This window comes from Pezoporus occidentalis, unplaced genomic scaffold (assembly GCF_034315485.1).
Source record: "Pezoporus occidentalis ecotype Australia unplaced genomic scaffold, CSIRO_AGI_Poc_V1 ctg135, whole genome shotgun sequence".
Lineage (NCBI taxonomy): Eukaryota > Metazoa > Chordata > Aves > Psittaciformes > Psittacidae > Pezoporus > Pezoporus occidentalis.
In genome coordinates, this window is record NW_026913157.1 from 4,128,559 (window position 1) to 4,149,598 (window position 21,040).

General features: G+C 61.0%; 3 protein-coding genes across 5 annotated transcripts in view; all 3 read left to right on the forward strand.

Moving 5' to 3' along the window:
• Nucleotides 1-2,991, forward strand: part of CFDP1 (craniofacial development protein 1) — a 65,876-nt gene extending 62,885 nt beyond the window's left edge. The window contains exon 7 of the mRNA XM_062609241.1: nucleotides 2,222-2,991. Within this exon, the coding sequence (XP_062465225.1) occupies nucleotides 2,222-2,312 (91 nt within the window). The 3' untranslated portion in view covers nucleotides 2,313-2,991. The remainder of the gene's footprint in view (nucleotides 1-2,221) is intronic.
• A 5,593-nt stretch (nucleotides 2,992-8,584) lies between these two features.
• Nucleotides 8,585-15,321, forward strand: BCAR1 (BCAR1 scaffold protein, Cas family member). 2 transcript variants are annotated; one of them, XM_062609245.1, is made up of 7 exons: nucleotides 8,585-8,705; nucleotides 9,496-10,185; nucleotides 11,382-11,543; nucleotides 11,737-11,841; nucleotides 12,279-13,424; nucleotides 13,657-13,746; nucleotides 14,082-15,321. In XM_062609245.1, exons 1-7 carry the CDS (start codon nucleotides 8,694-8,696, stop codon nucleotides 14,589-14,591), a joined length of 2,715 nt encoding a protein of 904 aa, XP_062465229.1. In that variant the 5' UTR covers nucleotides 8,585-8,693; the 3' UTR covers nucleotides 14,592-15,321. The 2 variants fall into 2 exon arrangements, with proteins under 2 accessions (XP_062465229.1, XP_062465228.1); XM_062609244.1 differs by lacking the exon at nucleotides 8,585-8,705 and having other exon boundaries at nucleotides 9,115-10,185.
• A 2,136-nt stretch (nucleotides 15,322-17,457) lies between these two features.
• Nucleotides 17,458-21,027, forward strand: LDHD (lactate dehydrogenase D). Of its 2 annotated transcripts, none has more exons than XM_062609246.1 (11): nucleotides 17,458-17,607; nucleotides 17,745-17,857; nucleotides 18,267-18,408; nucleotides 18,492-18,633; nucleotides 18,928-19,087; nucleotides 19,153-19,352; nucleotides 19,433-19,561; nucleotides 20,101-20,240; nucleotides 20,407-20,497; nucleotides 20,579-20,690; nucleotides 20,767-21,027. In XM_062609246.1, exons 1-11 carry the CDS (start codon nucleotides 17,545-17,547, stop codon nucleotides 20,930-20,932), a joined length of 1,458 nt encoding a protein of 485 aa, XP_062465230.1. In that variant the 5' UTR covers nucleotides 17,458-17,544; the 3' UTR covers nucleotides 20,933-21,027. The 2 variants fall into 2 exon arrangements, with proteins under 2 accessions (XP_062465230.1, XP_062465231.1); XM_062609247.1 differs by having other exon boundaries at nucleotides 20,113-20,240.
• The last annotated feature ends 13 nt before the right edge of the window (nucleotides 21,028-21,040 follow it).

Consider the following 21,040-nt stretch of genomic DNA (forward strand, 5'->3'; position numbering starts at 1 on the left):
CTCAGGTTGTTGCTGCCCAAGCAGTACAGGTGCTCCCACGTTGCCAGCAGTAACCCCTGTCCCTCGCCTCCCTAGCTGTGGTTGTGGTTGGTGTTCAGCGGTGGAGGGGGAGGAAAACCACACGCCCAGCAATATGGCACACTAATATTCAATGTGACCCCTCTGACTTCCTTCCTGTGGCCTCTCCGAGCCTGGCCCCAGGATGCAGGTCACCTCCCTGCTTGCAGGGATAAAGGGAAGCAAATACTCCCCTGCCTGCCTTTCCTGTACCAGTGTTGGGAGGGGGCCACAGCTCTCAATCCAGCTTCTGACAGTGAGGGGTGCAGAAAAATACCTCCTCACAGCCAGCGCATCATCTGCATTACACCCCTGCCCTCACACCCGGCGGAGATGAGCTGACCCAGTTGTGTCAGCTGCAGTGGGGCATGGGGTGGCAGTAGGGATGTGCAGGGCTGTTCATCCGCTCGGGGGAATCACTCGCTGAAATTAATTTGGATTAATTAATTTCCAGTGATGCCTGGGTGGGCAGGAGCATCAGGGCTGTCCTTTGCAGCAAGGGTGAAGGCATCCTGGTGCTGGAGCACATTCAGTGCCAGTTCAATGTATGTAGCATCAAGCAGAGACCTCATCACCAAATGAGGAGGACAGAGGAAGCCCTCTGTCCTTGAGGGATTGCTGCTGGTGGTGGGAAGGGGCTTCAGCCTTCCCGTGCAGGTGGGTGTTAGGCACATCCTTGCATGCTGCCCACCACCCTGGAGCCTGGAAAATCTGCAGATGCTCACTTCCCTGCAGCTTTCAGTCTTGCTTTCAAGCAGCAGGCTTCTCTGGTTAGTAGGCACCAGCTGCAGGAAAAGAAGTGACGGGCACAGAGAAGCCAAATGTATGGAGTGTATGACCTTGTCATGATAGCCGAGTGCTTGCCGCCCTGGAACAAATGCAGAACAATTGTGATGATTCAATTACAGCTCCTGTTTTGAATTGCAATTTCACTCCCTCTGTAGGTTAATTAGTAGCACAGCCCCGGGCTATCTGTGGCAAGGGTTGCAGCAAAGTACATTAAAATTCATCTGCATGCCATTAATGAGTGGCAAGGTGCTTTTCCACGTGCAGGCGTGCTTGCTTTCTTCCTTGCAGCACTCAGGTGCTGTGCTGAGAGGGAGAGAGGTAAATGCTCAGCAGCAGTTATGAGCTGATTTTTGGCAGGGAAGCCCCTGGGCTGAATCCCTGAACTGCTGCAGGCTTGCTGAGTTGTGATGTTTGTGTCCCTAATGCTCCATGTGCCTGTTACCAGCTTGTATTGTGGCTTGTGTTCCTGTGGTTGGGTTTGAAATGCTTTACAGGGTCACCTGGGCCCAAGGGAGGAGCGTCAGAGCTGCCTCTCTGCCAAGGACCTTCCCTGAGCCAGTTCAAGTTGTTTGTGAGGGATGCATCCAGTTCTGGGGCCCCTAACACAAGAAGGATGTGGGCCTGTTGGAGCGAGTCCAGAGGAGGTCATGGAGATGCTCCAGGGCTGGAGCACCCCTGCTTGATGAGAGGCTGAAAGAGCTGGGTTTGTTCAGCCTGGAGAAGAGAAGGCTTTGGGGACACCTTTGAGCAGCTTCAGTGCCTAAAGGGGGCTACGAGAAACCTGGAGAGGGGCTTTGGACAAGGGCCTGTAGGGACAGGACAAGGGGGAATGGCTCTAACCTGACAGGGGGCAGATTGAGATGAGATCTTGGGCAGAAGCTCTTCCCTGTGAGGGTGCTGAGGCCCTGGCACAGGTTACCCAGAGAAGCTGTGGCTGCCCCATCCCTGGCAGTGTTCAAGGCCAGGTTGGATGGGGCTTGGAGCAACCTGCTCTAGTGGAAGGTGTCCCTGCCCATGGCAGGGGGTTGGAACTGGATGAGCTTTGATGTCCCTTCCAACACAAAACAGGCTAGGATTCTGATTTCTTAGCCACTAGAGGAGAGCTGGAACCAGAACCAGCCAGTTTGTATCTCCAGCCTGCAGGATCCCTTCACCCCAGGCCTCTGTGAGTCCCCCAGGGGACACCCAGCAGGCCACAGGGCAGTTCTTGTGTCCATGGGAAACATTCAGTGCACTGATCAGCTCATGGAGAGACAGGGAGGGAAGCAGATGATGCCTTCCCTCCCTGCTCCTAACTTTGGTTCAGCTGTGCCCCAAGGCTGGGGGCAGCCCTGGCTGCTACAGGCACTGCTTAACAGCCTCTGCCTCCCTGCAGGTACATCGAGAGGAAAGCATTCCTGGAGCGCGTGGATCACAGGCAGTTTGAAATCGAACGCGACCTGAGACTGAGCAGGATGAAGCCCTAAGTGCTGTGTATGGCTTCAGGGGATCTTGCTCCCTTCTGTGCCCGAGTGCTGGTTGGGGGCTGCCAGCCACCACTGGACCACCGAGCATGGAAACCTCTACCCAAGACTCAGCCTGTATGGTTCAATGTACAGGCTTTTCCTTTTAATGCAATAGTTCAGGGAGGGTATTAGTCTGTGGGAAGGGGCCAGTTTGAGGGTTAAATGGCCCAGAAGGTGACAGAAGGATGAGATTCTGGCAGCAGCTTTCCATGGAGAAGATATGGTGGCACCCATCCTTTGCCAACCCTTGCTGCTTCTGGCAGCAGGAGGAACTGTGAGGGCTGGGGGGGTGCCAGCATATTCAGCTCTGAGGGTGGAGCTGCAGGGAGGTTTAATGGTGCTGTGCATGCACAAGCTGTGTGCTGGAGCCCTTCTGCCAGCCCCACAGCCTCCCTGCCCCGCCACGCTGTGCTCTTGCCTGGACAGAGCTGAACTGTCTCTCCTTGCTTATGGGGTCTCATGATGCTGGGGGGAGGTGGGGGGGTGTGCATTAAGCAAGCTGATTGTCGTGGGTTCAGCAGTAGTAGTCATTTATGAAGAAATCCTTCCTCGTTCATTCTGTCTAGAAGATGTGAGCAGCTGCAGCAGGCAGGATGGGCCAGGATCTAAGCATTCATGTGAATAAAGTATTCCACCCTGACACTCTTGCATGCTGGTTTGTGTGGGAATCAGATGACAGAGAAATGAACAGTTGCATATAGTAAGAAGTGTTCGATGGTGACAGTGAAAATCCCTGCTTAGAGGTGGGATTAAATCCAGAACTGGGGGTTGATGGGGACAATGTAATCATACTGTAGTGATGCTGCAGGAGTGAGGAATCTCTGCCACAGCACAGCCACACAGGAACATTCAGCAAGTGAAGCTGCCTGGGAGGGCAGACAGAGGCACCTGAGTGTGGAGCAGACGGAGCTGGAGGCCAGCAGCACACCATCATCTTGCCATTCTTCTGATCTGGAGCTGAGTTTGGCAGCTCCCAGTGTTTGTCCTTGGAGTAAAGGTGCTTTTCCCCACGGGATGCTCAGAGCCTGCTCAGTGGGCAGCCCATGCTGGTGCTGTGGCAGGGGGAAAAGCAACACCAGCCCCATCCTTCCTGCTAACAGGCTGAGCGATGCTGCACTGGCCCCTTGCCCATGGCGTTGAGCATGGTCTCAGCTTTGGACTCACGTGTCAGCTGCTGAGTCAGCCCTTGCTCTGTGGCCGTGTTGCAGGATAGATGAGAACAAAACACCACGTGCTGGGGAGAGCTGCAGCCTGTTCTGTACAGAATCAGCTGTTACAGACCTGCTTCAACGAGCCTGAAATTGGACACAAAACGAGGGGGTGATGACAGGTTTTCATCTCGAAACGCTCCCAAGCCAGTTGCTGCTTTGGTTTTGGTTGCAAAAACAACCGGAGTCCCCATCCAGGGCACTGTTGTGGGGAGGTTTCAGCTCAGGGCTCCTGGCTGGCAGATGCAACAGGGAAACCTTTGGAGAACCCAAAGGCCAGAGGCACCAAACCCAGCCCTGCTCTTAAAAGCCCTGAAGAGCTCCAGCCTGTGTCCAGAGAGGGGCCTGCAGCAGCACCAGGCTCTGGGTGGCTTGGAGGAATGCCTCTGGATTTCCACACACGCTAACAGTGTGTTAGTGGGGTCTGGCCAGTGCAGCCTCCACGGGCATGCTGGTAAACTGGGAAAATGAGTGACCCCCAGTTTAGAGGACCCTGCCTGCCAGCCCCAGCTCTGCTCTCCAGAAGAGTTCCGGCCTCTCTTCTCTGGGGGTTTTCCTTCCCTTCAGCTGAGCAAATGTGGAAAATTTTGAAGTCTTGGAAGCAACCTGACCTGCTGGAAAAGTGCAGATCCATGGCCGTGGCCGAGAGCCTCAGCTCCCCTCTCTGCCAGGCTCCCCACTCCCAGAATCCTGGAGGTGAGCTGGGCTGTGGTACCCAGCGCCCAGCCCGGCAAGCCTGGACAGGGTCTGTGGGACAGCCGGGGCAGCCTCAGCCTGGGGCTGATTCCTGGCTTCCTCCGTGTGAGCTCCCAAGTGTCCCACGTTTTTGCTTGGTTGGATCATGTATTCCTCGCCTCTCTTTCCTGAAGACGAGGAGTGATTTACAGGTCTCCAGAAAACAGCTTGGCTGCTTAGGAAGGAAAAACAAAAAGCCAAAGCCAAACCCCCCCCCCTTGCTATTTCCATTCCCAGCCACCTTCCCACGAAGGGGGGTGGCCCGGGTCCCGGCCAGCCCTCGGCATCCCCTCCAGCCCTGAGCACTCTGCAGGGAGATGGTGATCCTGCAGGAGATGCAGGTCCTTCTTTTGAGATGTTCCCACCTCGAGCCAGGAAGCTCCATGTGTCCTCTGTGGGTCAGAACCCACTCAGGGCATTTGCTGGGGATGACTCTGGCACTGCAAGGAGTCCCTCATGGCCCCAAGCATCACCTCACCCCGGGGAGCTCCCCCTTCCCTGCCTGCCTGAAGGGGCCCCTTGTGTGGCTGGGCCCCAGACAAGGCAGTGATTGTGTCTGTGTGCCCCATCGGTCAGGGGCCATGCTCCAGAGCTGCAGTGAAACTGTTATGAAGCTGCTCAGTGGGGTCTGGGGAGGCTGCCCAGGGGAGCCTGCTACAGGGCAGGGAATGGTGTGTATTTACAGCTGCTGAGGTGGTAGGGATACAGGAACACGTCTGGCTCTCACGGTGCATCTCATGGGACCTTGCCAGGCCATCCCCAGGCCTGTGATGGGATTCTGGGCTGGCCAGGCTGCCATGGGGCAAAGTGTGGCTGGACCCAGGAGGCACCTCTGCTGTGGGGCAGCAGGTCCCCATGGGGTCCTGGTGCTGGGAGGGGCTGATGGAACTGGGGGCACCACATCCTCTTCCCCAAGCTGCTACTTTCAGCTTCTCCCACGTCTTTTCCCGCAGCAATGTGTGATCCAGCAGCACAGCGTGGCTGCGGTGGGTTCAAGACTAATGGGGTGGTTTGTGGGTCTCCCACCCATGGGAGGGTCCCCACTCGGGGCAAACTCAAACACTGGTGGGTGCTGGCACTAGTGTTTGAAGGTCAGCCGGCAGTGGTGGCATAGCCAAGCCCTCACTGGGGGATGAACAGGGAGATGAACAGAGCCACTACTGTTGGGAGAGCCCTAGGCCCACACTCCACCTCACCTTTTCAGGAGATGAGGGTGTGCCCTGCTGTCCTGTTCCCACCATCCTGCTGCTCCCTGGAGAAGTGAGCAGTCTCCTCTGCAGCTTAAAACCAGCCCTGCACCATAGAGAGGCGTGGGGATAAATCCTTGTTGTGATCCTGTTGGGTCCTGTGATAATACAAGCCAAGAGAAATGTCCTCATTATTACCAGAATATTGAAAGCTAATAAATCCCATCCTACCTTACAGGATTTATTTCTCTGTTCATTGCTAGGAGACTCAGTCCCGTGTAATCCTATTGCTGCTCCAGGAGGCAGGAGGCAGCTTTCCGAAGCACAGCCCTGGCAGGGCTGCAGGAAAGTGCTGTAGGCAGGAGCAGGCAGCTCCATTCAAAGCCTCTATTTCCCACTGGGGATGGCTCCAGCTCCCCCAGTGTGCCCCCTTCCCTGGGATGTCCCACTGTACCAGAGCTGTGCCCCAGGTGTGGAATCACTACAACACATCCCATCTTGGTGGTTGGGGCATAGCAGGGTCGATGGGGCATTAATCACCAATTAGCCAATTAACCTGGCACAGCACCACTCACCTGCTCCCCCAGTCCCATGTATGCCCACTGTGCGCCCCTTAACTTCCACTTTGCAGTCCTCCAACACATTTCCATGCCAGGAAAAGCCTGGCTAGGCACAGGAACAACAGCAGCAGCCTGCTTGGTGCAGAGCTGGCTCGCTGGACACCAGAGACTCTCCCAGAGACAGTGACAGACACATGAATATGGCTGGAAATTTTGCCACCAAAGTGTCTTCCATAGCAACTGTTGCTGGGGCAACCTGCATCCCAAGCAGGATCCATCCCAAAACCCCCAACCCTGCATCCACTATAGCCGGTGGAGAATCACCATGTGAGGCCCTCACCATACCCCACTGCCTGCAACCAACCCAGCTTTGAGCATCCCCAGCGTGCACAGGGCCCCTGTAATGCTCCAATTCTGATCCTCTTTTCTGGCATTTCATTTTCTTAGAAGCTGGAGAAGCTACAGGAAGGCCTGTTGGTGCCTGTCACCCACCGAGTGCATGGCTGCAGAAGCAGGGGGATGCAGGAGCTGTTGGCAGCTGATGTATTTGGCTACAATGCACCTAAAATGGCCAGGATTGACGATTGACAGGTGATGGTTTGATCCCTTCACAAGGAGGGTGGGAAATAAAATCCCTTAATACCAAAGCAAGGAGCTTGTGGCTCCTCAGCACCTGCCTGAAGCCATGCAGTAGCAGGATCATCCCAGGGATCCCAAGAGACACCCTTGCTGCCAGCCCAGTAGAATCTCACCAGGCTCGAGGGTTCCAAAGCAAACACAGTGCGGCCTCATGGGATTGGCTGTGGAGCTCAGAACCCATCCCAGGGCTGCACACGGGGCTCATTCCCTGCACTGTCACCGCTGCCACTGGCAAGAGGAAACCGCAGTCCTCTGGCTGCACCACTGGGGTGGCTGTGGTTTGCGGTGTGACCGCATACCCTGTGCCACATATCTCGTACCCCTGGCTGTGCCTCTATTTCCCCTTCTGCCAGCAATTCACTGGGGATCCTGCCTCCAAGCAGGGGATGGTACAGGGAGGTTGCTGGTGCCAGGGGATGGTGGTGGTGGCTCTTGGGGAGCAGAGCAAGCCTTGCTTTCTGTGGTGGCGCATGTGTTTGCAGTGTGGCCTCGGCTCCGCTGCAGCACACTGGTACAACCCAAAGGTAACCCCTGAGGTGAACACAGCTGAGAGGGAATGCCACGGCAGGAGCATGTGCAGGGGCGGAGGTACATTCCTGGCCTGCCTCGGCATGCACAGCTTGCTCCATGGCCCTGCAGCTCTGGAGCTCCTGTGTGCACCAGCATGGCTGCTGGCCAGCCCCGTGTGCCTCTGCTTGGCTCTCTGCATGTGCACAGGCCTTGCACCTTCACTGGCCACTCCCAGATCTCCCCCCGGTTCTGGGCACATACACATGAAGTCCCATGCACCCACTCAGCTCTTGCATGCTCCTGTGCTGGGCCACATGTGTGTCTGCAGCTTGTGCAGGCTGTGCATGTCATACGGGTCCTGTGCCTCCACTGCAGCTCCTACGTGTCCTGCAGCTCATCTGTGCCCATGCAGCTCACACCTCCCGCAGCTCATGCTGCTGCAGCTCAGACACGTGCCTCCATGAGCTCCCTGCTTGCCCTGCAACTGCCCTCCCAGCCCACTCCTGGCTCCATGTGCATGCCAGCAGCAGAGCTGCAGTTCATGTGGGGCAGCATCAAGCCTGGCTGCCAGGGCGCCTGTGGGCCACGTGCCTGGGCTGTTGGAACAGGTCAGGTGGGGAGCGTGCCGGACGCTGCAGTGTGCCACGTGCCATCGTGTGCCTCGTGTGCTGCACCATGCCATGTGTGCCACACTGTCTGGTGGGCCATGCTGTGCCACAATGGATCATTACCCTGCATCAGCAACTGGGCTGGGGTGGGACATGCAGCTGAGAGAAAGCCCTTGCACACACTTAAACACACCCCCTCCACTGCACACATCACCCCCTGCCTTACACACTCATTGTACCTACACACACCTGTCACCTTCCCCTTAAACCCATCCGGTACTCCTCTGCTGATGAACACCCACCACATGCTCACAACACCCATTACACACCTGCCTGTTGCACACTTTTCACACACACCTCCCCTGCTACACGCCCCTTACACACACATGTATGTGCTCCGAACCCGTCACACACATGTAACCCTCCAGCACACCTGCCTGTCACATGTCCGTGTACGTCCATTACACCCCCAGTGTACATCACCGCACCCCCTCTGCACCCTACCTGCACGGCGGCACGCCCCCAGCTGCTGGTCCACCCCCCGCCGTCCCGTCCCGTCCCGTCCCGTACCCCCCCGGTTCTGGTGCCGGTCCCAGTCCCCTCCCTCCTGGTCCTGGTCCCGGTCCCGGTCCCGGTCGCGGTCCGGGTCCCCCGCCCGCCGTCGGTACCGAGCCCCATCCCAGTGCCCGCCCCGCCCCTCCCCACCGAAGCCCCGCCCCCGCGGGGCGGGCCCAGCCAATGGGCGCGGGCGGTGCCGCCGGGCCCGGGCGGGCAAGCGCTATAATGATCCCTACGGCACCACTGCCGCCGCCGCGCCTTTCGCCCGCCCCGCCGAGCCCGGCCCGGCCCCGGCCCCTGGCCGCCCGGCGCTAGGGCCGCCCGGCCCCGCGGGAAGATGAACTACCTGGTGAGCGGGCCCGCGGGCGGGACAGCCGGGGCGGGGGGCGCTCCTCACGGAGCAGCGGGGTGAGGGCTCACGGGGGGCCCCGGCACCGCGGAGCTCGGGGGAGGCCGTCTTCCGCCTCCAGAGCTCGGTCGGGGCCCCCTCCCCTCCTCAGGGCGGCCGAGCCGCCTCGGGTGACCTTGGCCTAGCCCTGCCGCGCCGGGGCGGGGAGGCCTTGTCCGCTCGGGGCCCCGCGGAGGGACCCCACCCGGGCTAGGGGCCTCCCCACTGGGGCGGCGGTGGAACCGGGCGGCCGGTGAGACCCGCGGAGCCGGGAGGGAGCCGGTCGGACCAGACCCGCCGTCCCGGGGCAGGCCGCAGCCTGCGCTGCTGCCCTGGCACCGGCTGAGGCCAGAGGGCTCCGTGCCGTGTCCCGGGCACGCCGCGGCTGCACGGCTCGCGTCCGCCATGAGGGTGGCCGTGGCGGAAGGGGCCCGGTGGCCGCTGGCGTGGGGATGGCCGCAGCTGACTCACCGCCATGGCACTTCCTCCCCGGCGGCGGCGGGAAGGGGAGGGAGAAGCGGAGGAGGGCCCCCCCCCCCCGACACCGGGGAGGTGGAGGGGCCCATCCCCTTCCCAGCACCACCTCTGGGAAGGATGGGTTGAACTCCAGCCGGGAAGGAAAAGGCGGTTGGAGCAGAGAGCTCCAGCCGGTGCGACCCGTTCAGCAGAGGCCGCGGGGCTTCGTCCTGGTGCTGGGTCTGCCGCGATGACTCCCCGCGGCTCACCGCCCCGGCGCGGGGCTCTCTTGCAGAACGTGCTGGCCAAGGCGCTGTACGACAACGTGGCCGAGTCCCCGGACGAGCTCTCCTTCCGCAAGGGCGACATCATGACGGTGCTGGAGCGCAACACACAAGGGTTGGATGGCTGGTGGCTCTGCTCGCTCCACGGCCGGCAGGGCATCGTCCCCGGGAACCGCCTTAAGATCCTGGTGGGGATGTACGACAAGAAGCAGCAGCAGCAGCAAGTGCCTGGCCCTGCGCAGGGACCGGCACCACCGCAGCCATTGGTGTCCCAGTTGTCTCTGCCTTACCACCACCAAGGGGGCTTCACCCCGCTGTCACCCGCCTCGCAGTACACACCCATGCACCCTGCTTATGCCCCACAAGGGGACAACGTCTACCTGATGCCAGGCCCCAATATGGGACAGCAGGGTCTGTACCCAGGTTCGGCACCTACTGGACAGTTTCCACCTGCCCCAGCTAAGCAGCCGCCTGCCTACCCGAAGCAGACACCTCCCCATGCCTTCCCCAGCCCCAGCCAGGAGATCTACCAGGTGCCCCCCTCACTGGGCCAAGCAGCAGAGGCATACCCTGGGGGCTCTACCAGCCCTCCCCAGGATGTCTACCAGGTTCCCCCGTCAGCCAGTCAGGCTCAAGACATCTACCAGGTACCGCCGTCGTTGGACATGAGGAGCTGGGAAGGGCACAAGCCCCAAGGAAAGGTAGGATGGGGGGACTGGAGGTGGTAGTGTGATTGTGGGGCTCTCTGTGGTTCATGGTAGAAAGTGGTTGATAGGGCTACAGGGCTATTAGTTGCCCACCACTGTCTGTGGGAGCGGGCACTCCTTTTGTCTATCACGGGGGGTGTGTGGGCATCCTTGCCTGTACCACAGGCAGGAGTGGGTGTGCTGTTGGGGGTCCCTGTGCTGGCTGAGGTGCTCAGGTTAGTGTCATCTACCCAGCTGAGGGTGGCACAGCATTTGGCACTCAGGTCCTCTTCGTCTCTCGTATAGGCTCTGCCAGTGACTGGTACAGGCATAAGCTGCTGGTAACCCAAGAACTGCTTGGAAATGCCCCTTTGCCAGATCCTGCAGATATGGAGGTGGCTATGGCACTGTGGGAGCAGGGGCAGGCAGCCAGTGCCAGCATGTCCCATCCAAGCCAAGGGTCCTGCCAGTGCTTGCCAGTTGGGTTTACTGGCAAGGCAAGGGTGAGCCACCAGCCGGTCCCCAGCACAGGGACCCTGTCCAGGTCAGCCTAACGGCTGCATCCTGGATACTGGGCTCTTCCTGGCTCTGCCCCTTCCCAGGCACGTCATTCTGGGGAAGAGGAGCAAGGTGTTTTCAGCATCGTGTTTTCTGGGAATGCTGCCCTGACTAAACCCCTTAGGAAATGGCCGGTGAGGGGCGGTGGGGCTGCCAAATCACTGCCAGTGCATGGGGAGCATTTTACGTGGAGGACAAGCCCGTCATCTCTGCCAGTGGCTCAGCCCTTCTTGCTCCAGGGTGCCGTGGCCCTCTGGGTTTGGCTCTGTGCCGCTGTCTTGTTCCCATGGTACAGCAAGGTGGGAGGTGCTGAGCCATGGGAAGGGACCTGCTGTACCCGCCGGGCGCTAGCAGGTCCCTGCCGGCAGCTCCGTGCCCAACCGACCATTTCCTCCCGCACGCTGCGGCCGTGCCGCCGCTGGGCTTTGTCTCCGGCCGAGGCTTGCCGCTATAAATAACCGGTGAGATCATCCCGGTCCTGGCAGCGCAGCCTGGCCAGGCAGCGCCCTCCCGTGGGCACCGGTTTACTGGTGCCACACAATCACAGCACCCATCTGTCCAGCCCTGCTGCTGCGTTTTGGAGTGGTGATGTGGGGGGAAAAGGCAGGCTGGGGATGCTCGGTGGTCCCACCTCATCCCTTTCCCTCTTGCAGGTGCTGGTGCCCACCCGTGTGGGGCAAGTGTACATCTACGACTCCCCCAAGGGCGAGCAGGATGAGTACGATTTCCCTCGTCACCTCCTCTCCACAGGCTCCCAGGAGATCTATGACGTGCCGCCTGTCCGAGGGGGTGTCCCAAGCCAGTTCAGCCAGGAGGTGAGGCTGGTCGGGGGGCAGGGAGGTGCTCTTTCACAGCATGGGATCCTGATCTGGACAAATGGCACCCAGAGCTGCGCACGTCGTGAGCCTTGGTGCTGTTTTGGGCACCTCCATTCTTCCCAGTGGTCCCTGGGAGGAGGTGGGTACTCACACCATCCCTGACATGCAGTCCTGTGTCTCATCCCTCCAGGTCTATGACACCCCACCTATGGCAGTGAAGGGTCCCAATGGGCAGGACCCAGAGCAGGAGATCTATGATGTGCCCCCCAGCGTGGAGAAGAACCTGCACCAAACTGTAAGTGCTGCTGAGGACATCCCAGCTTCTCTTAATAAGACACTATATAAGGGAACAGTCATACCCTGGAACAACATCCCCAGGAGTCTGCTAGCCTCCCTGGCACTGTGAGGGGACAGGGCTCTAGATAATCTCATCTAGGGGATGAGGCTGGACTGGATAATCTTTCAAGGTCTCTTCCATCCTGGCCTGCTCTAGGACTTTGTGATTCCCACCCCAAAGGGGATGTGGGAGGCCAGGGTGCTGTGCCAGCCTCCCTGGGGGCAGGGGCATCCCTGGGGGCATGGCTCCATCTTGGTGCTCCTACAGCACTCTCTAGCATCCCTGGAGCTGGCACTGATGTGCACCCTAGCACGGCACAGCGTGTACTCGTGTGCTGGTGTGACCCAGGCTGGCTCTCCCCATGATGCTGATGGTGCCTGCTGCTGCCCTTGCAGGTGTATGATGTGCCCCCCTCTGTGAGCAAGGATGTTCCCGATGGCCTGGCACGGGAGGAGACCTATGACGTGCCTCCTGCCTTCGCCAAGCAAAAAGCCTTTGACCCTTCCCGCCACCCTTTCCTGGCTCAGCAGGAGCCCTATTTGCCAGAGGATGTCTATGATGTGCCACCGGCAGCTGGGAAAGGTGCCCCTGATCCACCGCTCTCCCACGAGATCTATGATGTGCCCCCCAGCCTCAAGAAGCTGGGCGGGTCAGCCTTCTCGTCCCAGGAGGTGTATGATGTGCCCCGGGACCTGCATGCTCCAGGCAAGGGCTCCCTGGACACAGAGGGCGAGTACATCTATGATGTCCCACCACAAGTGGATCGTGAGGCCAAGGGTGCCGATGCCAAGCGCCTCTCAGCCTCCAGCACAGGCAGCACCCGCAGCAACATCTCCACGTCTTCGCTGGATGTGGTGCCCATGAAGGAGCCAGCCAAGGGAGCTGGCAAGGAGTTCTCCTTGGACTTGGATGCCGCCATGGAGACGCTGGCCAAGCTCCAGCATGGTGTTGGCAGCGCCGTCTCCTACCTCATGTCCTTCATCAGTGCCAACTGGCGCAGCCCCGAGCACATGGAGGCCAATGCCGCCAGCATCCGTGGGGCAGCTGAGGGCATCCGCACTGCCCTCCGGGACCTGCTGGAGTTTGCCCGGGGGGCAGTGGGCAATGCTGCCCAGGCCTCTGACCGGTCCCTCTACACCAAGCTCAGCAAGCAGCTGCAGAAGATGGAGGAGGTCTACCAGGCCCTGGCACGGCACGGCCAAGCGCTGGACGCTTGCCACTGGGCCCCAAGCGCCCTGGCCGGTGGCAAGCCAGGCACAGATGACTTGGAGCACTTTGTCATGCACTCGCGCAGCATTCCCGATGACACCAAGCAGTTGGCCTCCTTCCTGCATGGCAATGCCTCCCTCCTCTTCAAACGGACAAAGCCGGCGGCAGACAGCGGTGGCCATGGGCCTCTTCACCCTTCTGACAAGGCCAGCAGCATCCAGTCGCGGCCCCTGCCTTCCCCACCCAAGCTGCTGGCCCAGGAGTCGCCCGACGGGCCCTATGAGAACAGTGAGAGCGGCTGGATGGAGGATTACGACTATGTCCATCTCCAGGTGAGCACAGATAGTGGAGCTGCTCCCTAAGAGTGGGTTCTGTGCCGGTAGTCCCAGGAAGAGGGGGGATCAGGCAGTTCTGTCCGCCGCAGTGCTTCTTCTGCCCACATCTTGATTTTACTCTCTGGCTTGAGCACTAGGGAGACCAGGGTTATCCCAGGGCAGGGGAGGGCTTGGTCTCAGCAAGGCCGGTGTTGCTGACCCTCATGTCATGCCCATTCCTTCCCTGCAGGGCAAGGAGGAGTTTGAGAAGACCCAGAAAGAGCTGCTGGAGAAAGGCAACATCATCAGGCAGAGTAAGGACCAGCTGGAGCACCAGCAGGTAATGGGGTGGGTTTGCAGTGCTGGGCACAGCTCTTGTGGCAGGCAGGGTCCTTGGGTACTGCTGCCCTTGTATCCCCTGCCACTGGCCTGGACCATGGTCCCCTCTTGCATGGCTGTCCCCATGGTAGGTTCTGGCTCATCTCCTGTGCCAGTGCTGTGGAGGAGAGGAGCCCAGCACGGCTGTCCTGGGGCTGGCACTCTACCTTGCTGTGTCCCCTGTGGCACAGCTGTCACCCAGAGCTGGTGGCCACTGGGAGCTGTGCCTGTTGCTCCAGGCAGGGGATCAGGCACTGGCTTGATGGCTGCCATGCCTCACGCCTGTCCCTCCCATAGCTGAAGCAGTTTGAGCGGCTGGAGCAGGAGGTGACACGCCCCATTGACAACGACGTGTCCAACTGGAGCCCTCCCCAGCACTACGGCCCAGCACGGGGTGCCCTGTGTCCCGCTGATCGCCAGCTTCTCCTCTTCTACCTGGAGCAGTGTGAGGCCAACCTCACCACGCTCACCAATGCTGTTGATGCCTTCTTCACTGCTGTCAGCACCAACCAGCCTCCCAAGATCTTTGTGGCCCACAGCAAGTTCATCATCCTCAGCGCCCACAAGCTCGTCTTCATTGGGGATACCCTGTCCCGCCAGGCCAAGGCCCAGGACGTCCAGCACAAGGTGATGCACTACAGCAACCTCCTCTGCGAGATGCTCAAGGAGATCGTGGTGACCACCAAGGCAGCCGCCCTCCACTACCCTTCTCCTGCTGCCTCTAAGGACATGGTGGAGCGTGTCAAGGACCTTGCCAACAGCACGCAGCAGTTCAGGATGGTGCTGGGCCAGCTGGCAGCCATGTGATGGCACAGGGCTGCTATCCCCATAGCCCCCACCCTGTTACCCAGACACACATCCCCTCCGTGAGATCCCTCTCTGCCTGGTGTAAGTGGATTTGTACATAGAGACTCCCCATATGCACCGGGGGTCTGGGGCTCTGCTGTTAGAGGGGTGAGGGGCTGCAGCCGTTACCCCCTTCCTTTTTTTCCTCCCTCTGGCCAGAGGCCAGGATTGGTTTTAGAGCCGTGCCCTTAATGAAGCAAAGCTGGGGGGGTGGATTTATAGCCACTCATCCTTGCTATCCTCTCTCCATTCAAAACCCAGCAGCCTGGAGGCCATGGGGCCGTGTCCCTGTTGAATCAGCATGGGGATGTGTCTGGCAAGTTGGGATGATGCTGTTGGCCACTCCACTGCTGGGGGGCCTCTTAAGTGGTCTCCAACAGCCAGACTTTTAATGCTGTGCAAGCCACCATATGTGGTGGGGCAGGGACAGGTTGTACTATGTGCCAGAGGCTCTGGATAAGTGTTCCCAGGGCAATAAGGGGATTATAGGGGGCCTGGGGCAGCAAGGGTCTGACCTATATGTTCTCTGGTTTTAACTCCTGTATGAGCTGTAACAGAAACGCAAGCCGAAATTGGTGCCTTTTGAATGCAGGGGAAGCTTCTGCTGGTTCCCAGAGCTATGGAGTCACAGTCCCCCAGAACTCAGCCCCCTAGCCCCCAACAGCATAAAGGTTTGCCTAGAAACCTGCCATCTCTTGGATATCTGTGTTTGCCTGCTGTGGGAAGGGAACCCATTGGGAAGGCTGGGGCATCCCCCCAAAAGAGATGATAGCATATAGAGGCTATGGGTACAAAGGAAAGAGAAGGTTGGGGTGAAAATGAATGGGGGTAGTGGGGCCACCCAGCCCTGACTCCAGGGGGCTGGTTCTGGCACTGGGAGTATCTTAGAGCATCTTACTGGGGCTCATGGGGTAGGTTTAGTATGGTCTTGAATGCAGGACATTGAAGGTCTCTTGCATCCCAAACTATTCTATGATTCTGAAGGTGGCAGTGGCCTCAGGCAATGGGTGCAGGGGCAGTGTGACTTCTGTGAGGAAGCTCAGGATGTCCCTGGAGCCTGCAAAGATCAGGGTCAGGTTGTAGCTGGATATCCCCTTCCTGCATGGGGCTGGTGCTCCTCCAGCAGCACCACATTGCATGTTAGGCCACAGAATCATAGAATAATCTGGGTTGGGAGGGGCCTTCAAAGCTCATCTAGTCTGACCCCCCTGCAGTGAGTATGGACATCTTTGATGGGATTAGGTTGCTCAGAACCACACCTAGCCTGGCCTTGAATGTCTTCAGGGATGCTGCATCTAGCATGATGCAGTAGTGCACTGTGTTAGTGGCTGAGGGACCCGTGGCTGCCATGCTGCACAGTGAGGCATCTGCCCTGGCATCTGCAGGCAGGAGGTAGGACTCTGGTGTGCCCCTGGAACCATGGAGAGGCCAGCACCCCAAGGGACCATCACACACACACAAGAGGACTCCATAGACCATAGCACCCCCAGCCTGTGGCACCCCTGATGCACCACAGTACTAATGGGGAACCAGAGCCCAGTGCCCCACACCCTCACCACCATGTCCCTTCCTCTCCCCAGGCACTCCCACCACTCCCCTCTACAGACCCTCTCTAGCCCAGACCGTTCTCCTCTGTATGTGCATGGCCCTTCTGCAGACCTGACCTGCTCCCATCTTTGTCCCGGGGATCCTGGGCTCAGGCACCCTGAGACAGCTGGGGCCCTGACCGTGCCCCTCAGGGTCTTCACGAAGGCGGGGGCAACAGAAGCTGCCGGAGAAGGGGTGGGAGCAAGGGCCTTCATCAGGGCAGAAGGGGACGGGAGGGTTCAACCTGGGGACATAGGCCCGAGACCCACAGCCGAGGGCAGCGCGGTCACACCGGGATCCCCGTCCCGCCGTGCCCCACGGGACGCCCGAGTCCCAGCTCGGCCCCACCTTGGAGCAGCAGCTCCGGCGGCCCAGGGCCCGCCCCAGCACTCGCTGCAGGGCCATGGCGGCTTCACCCAGGACAGGGCAGGGACCGCAGCGGGTTTGAACCGGGGCAGGAGCGCTGCAAAGTGGGATCGGAGCGGGGCCCTGCCCAGCCCCTGCCCCGCTGCCACCGCCTCCGCCGCGTTAAGGTGGTGGCGTCTCACAGGGCCGCGGCGCCTCAACACGGGTCCCTCCGCCCCTGACTAACCCCCTCTCGCCTCCCGCACCAGGGCTAAAGGTCTCTCCCGGCCGGGGCCCTTCCGAGGATCCCCCAGATCCCGCCCCTGCCCTGCTCGGCCCACAGCGGCAGCACCGAGTGTCTTGCGGCTGCTCCGGTGTCCCGAGCCTCGGCCCGCAGCCATCGACTGTATTAGCTACCAGGAAGAAAACCGACCATCCCAACCGAAACCAGAACAGCGTCCTATGGTTCCTAAAGTGACCTTGGTTTCTGGGGTAACCCTGCACCCATCTGTCCCTGCGGTTGGAGCTTGCTCCTCCTCCCTGGGGTGCCCTTGAGTTCCCGCTGCGTCTCCGCTCTCTTTGCCCCAGAGGCTGACAGCCCGAGACATACAGGACCATTCCTCAGGAACCCCATCGGTCCCTGCATGGTCCGCGGTGCCTTGGGTGGCGGTGCCGCCGGCGGGAACGCAGGCCGGGGTCCGGCGGTCGTGTCCAGGCGCCCGGACACCCGAGCAGCTGCGGGGACACCCGGTGCTGCCGCTGCGGGCAGAGCAGGCGCGGGAGGCTGAGAACTCACCGGGAGGGAGGGAGGGAGGGAGCCGTGTAGCGGCGCTGCGGCCCTGTCAGCCGGAGCCACCTTAACGCCGAGGAGGCGGTGACGGCGGCGGAGGCGGGAGAGGCGGGGCGAGGGCTCTGCTCCCGTCTCCCTCTTGTCTCGGTCCAGTCGCACTTCGGTCTCGCTCCTGTCGTGGCGGAAGCCGCCATGTCCCTGCGGCGGGTGCTGGGGCTGGGGCGGGCCCTGGGCCGCCGGAGCTACTGCTCCAAGGTGGGGCCGAGCAGGGGCTTGGGGGTCCCATGGGACACGGCGGGACAGGGATCTCGGTGTGACCGCGCTGCCCTCGGCTGTGCATGGAGGTCCCGGGCCCGTGGCCCCCAGGTCGGACCCTCATTTCCCCCCCGCAGTCCCCGCTGCCCCCAGACTTCGTAGAGGCCCTGAGGGCCGTGGTGGGGACCCCCAACGTCTCCACGGCCATGTCGGTGCGGGAGCAACACGGGCATGACGAGTCAATGCACGTGTAGGTACCTGGGCCGGGACCGCGGGAAAGGGTTGAGGAGATGAAGGGATTTAGGAGAGGGGAAGAGCCATGGGGAGGGGAAGGGTCTGAGGGGAAGAAGAGCACTGTGGATGGGAAGGGCCATCGGGAAGGGAGGGGTTTTGGAAGGGTAAGGGTCTAGGCTGGGGCCATGGGAGAGGAAGTGACTGGAGAGAGGAAGGGTCTGGGGTTGGGGAAGGGTCATGGGGAGATACATGGACATATGGGGGGGAAGGCCCTAGGAGAGGGTCCTTGGAGGGGAAGAGCAATGGGGGGAAGGGTCTGGATTGGGGAAGAAGGGATACGGGGAGGAGGCTGGGGAAAGGTGGAAGGGCTGTGGGGTGAGGGTTGTGGAGGGGGGGGGCAGTGGCAGCAATGCTCCTGTCCCCAGCTGTGCCCCTCCGGACGCCGTGGTGTGGCCGCACGCAGTGGGGCAGGTCCAGGAGCTGGCTGCACTCTGCTACCGCTACCGTGTGCCTATGGTGCCCTTTGGCACTGGCACAGGCCTGGAGGGTGGCGTCAATGCCGTACAGGTACAAAACCCCAGACCCCTGCCCGGTCCCTGCCCAGGGCTGCCAGTGCCACTGTGCCCTCCCCCTGCGGTGCCCCATGGCAGGGTGGTGTCTGCTTTGACCTGAGCCACATGGACGCCATCATGGAGCTGAGCCTCGAGGACTTCTCCGTGTCGGTGGAGCCTGGCGTCACCCGCAAGGCCCTCAACAGCTACCTGCGTGGCACCGGGCTCTGGTTCCCTGTCGGTAATGTGGGCACTGGGGAACAGACGGGGGGCTGTCTGGGGTGGGATGGTGGCACTGGGGTGCTGGGGGTGCCTGTGGGTGTGCTGTGACCACAAGGGTGCTGGGGTTCACCACTGAGGTGCTGTGGTTCCAGAAGTGTCCACATGGGAGTGGGTGCCATGATCTCACGAGGTCCCAGTGGTACCAGGGGTGCACAGGGCTGGGCAGAGCACGAGGTCTCATGGGGACATCCTATGTCTCTGTCCCCATGCCAGCTGCCCATCCCATCTCCACTCTGTGCCATCCCATCCACAGACCCTGGCGCGGACGCCTCACTCTGCGGCATGGCAGCCACAGGCGCCTCAGGCACCAATGCAGTGCGCTATGGCACCATGCGCCCCAACGTGCTGAACCTGCGTGTGGTGCTGCCGGATGGGCGCCTGTTGCACACCGCAGGCGCTGGGCGCCAGCCCAGGTGGGCATGGGGGGGTTTGGGCTGGGTGCGGACTGTACCAGCACCCGCTCACTAGCCCAACACAGGAAGCGGGCGGCCGGCTACGACCTGACCTCACTGTTCGTGGGCTCCGAGGGCACCCTGGGCTTCCTCACACTGGCCACGCTGCGCTTGCACCCGCTGCCTGAGGCCAGCGCTGCCACCGCCACCACCTTCCCGACTGTGCGGGCAGCTGTGGACTGCACCGTGCAGGTCCTGCAGGCTGCCGTGCCCGTGGCACGCATCGGTGGGTGCTAGGGAATGGGTCTGGCACTCGGGCTGGGGGTCTGAGTGCTCATGGCAGGGCTCATGTTGTCTTCTCGTCAGAGTTCCTGGATGAGGTGATGGCGGGTGCCTGCGGCCGCTTCAGCAACATGAAGCTGCCGGTGGCCCCCACGTTGCTCTTGGAGCTCCACAGCTCCAGGCATGGCCTGGCTGAGCAGCAGCAGCAAACAGGTAGGCTCGGCTGAGGGCCATGGTGGGCACAGGTGCCCAGGGGCAATGAATGGGGAACCAGGGATGTCCTGGCATGAAGGACAGTGTTAGGTGGCCGCGGTATGGCTCTGGGGCAAGTGATGGTGTCCACTGCCTGGGATGGGGAGCCAGGTACATCCTGAAGCAAGGAATAGGTGACCAGGCCCAGGGATTGGGGAACCTTGGTGTCATCAGAGTGAGGGTGCCCGGAGCCTAGGACTGGCATTCCGGAGGTCCCATGGATGTGGTCCCCTGTCCCAAGCCTGGGCTGTCCTGAGGAGAGGGACAGGTTCCCAGGACCAGTGACAGGGTAAACAGGGCTGGGTGCCCAGGATGGGGACTGTGAGACTGGGGAGTTCCAAGGTGAAGGATGGGTACAGACCTCCTCAGGCAGGGGTGTGCTGGGGGACCCAGTGGCAGGGGACAGGGGGGATCATGGGTGTCCCAGGGTGTGGGGTGGATGCCCGGGGTGGGGACTGGGATTTCCGGGGGTGCTGCGTGTCCCATCCACTTCATCCCAGTGCTCCTGGCAGAGGAGATCGTGCGGCTGAATGGTGGCGCCAGCCTGGCCTGGGCGGAAGAGCTGGAGGAACGTGAGTGCCTCTGGGCTATGCGCCACCGTGCCTGGTACGCGGCCCTGGCACTGCGGCCTGGCTGCCAGGTGAGGGACAGGCATGGGGACAATGGCACCAGCACCTCATGGAGCTGTGGTGCCATTGCTCTGCCCTGGGGGACAGCCCTTCATGGATTTGTGGTGCCACTGCTCTGCCCTGGGGCACAGTGCCCTGTGGAGCTGTGGTGCCACTGCTGTATCCTGCCTGGCCCAGGGCTACTCCACTGATGTCTGCGTGCCCATCTCCCGCCTGCCCGACGTGGTGGTGGAGACCAAGCAGGACCTGCAGGACTCTGGCCTCACCGGTCAGTGGGGCAGGGGGGGGTGTCAGCTGGGGGACTGCTGTCCTCCCCACTGTACCCCACCTGACCCACAGTCCCCTGCAGGCCCCATAGTGGGACACGTGGGTGATGGCAACTTCCACTGCATCCTCGTCTTTGACACCCAGGATGAGAACGAGGCGCAGCGCGTCCATGCCTTCGCTGAACGCCTAGGCAGGTGGGGATGGGGACACTCCAGGGACCTGGGGATGGAGAGATGGACTTCCCCATCCCCTGACCTCATCATCCTGCAGGCGGGCGCTGGCAGCAGGGGGGACCTGCACTGGGGAGCATGGCGTGGGTCTGGGCAAGCGGGCACTGCTGCTGGAGGAGCTGGGACAAGAGGGGCTGGACACCCTGCGCAGCATCAAGGCTGCACTGGACCCCAACAACCTCATGAACCCCGGCAAGGTGCTCTGACAGTGGCACCAGCACCGGGCTGACACCCCTTGTGCTTCCCCAAATCCCCCACCCTTGTGGGTCAAGGACCCCCAATAAACTCCTCTGCAACCACAGCATCCATGCACT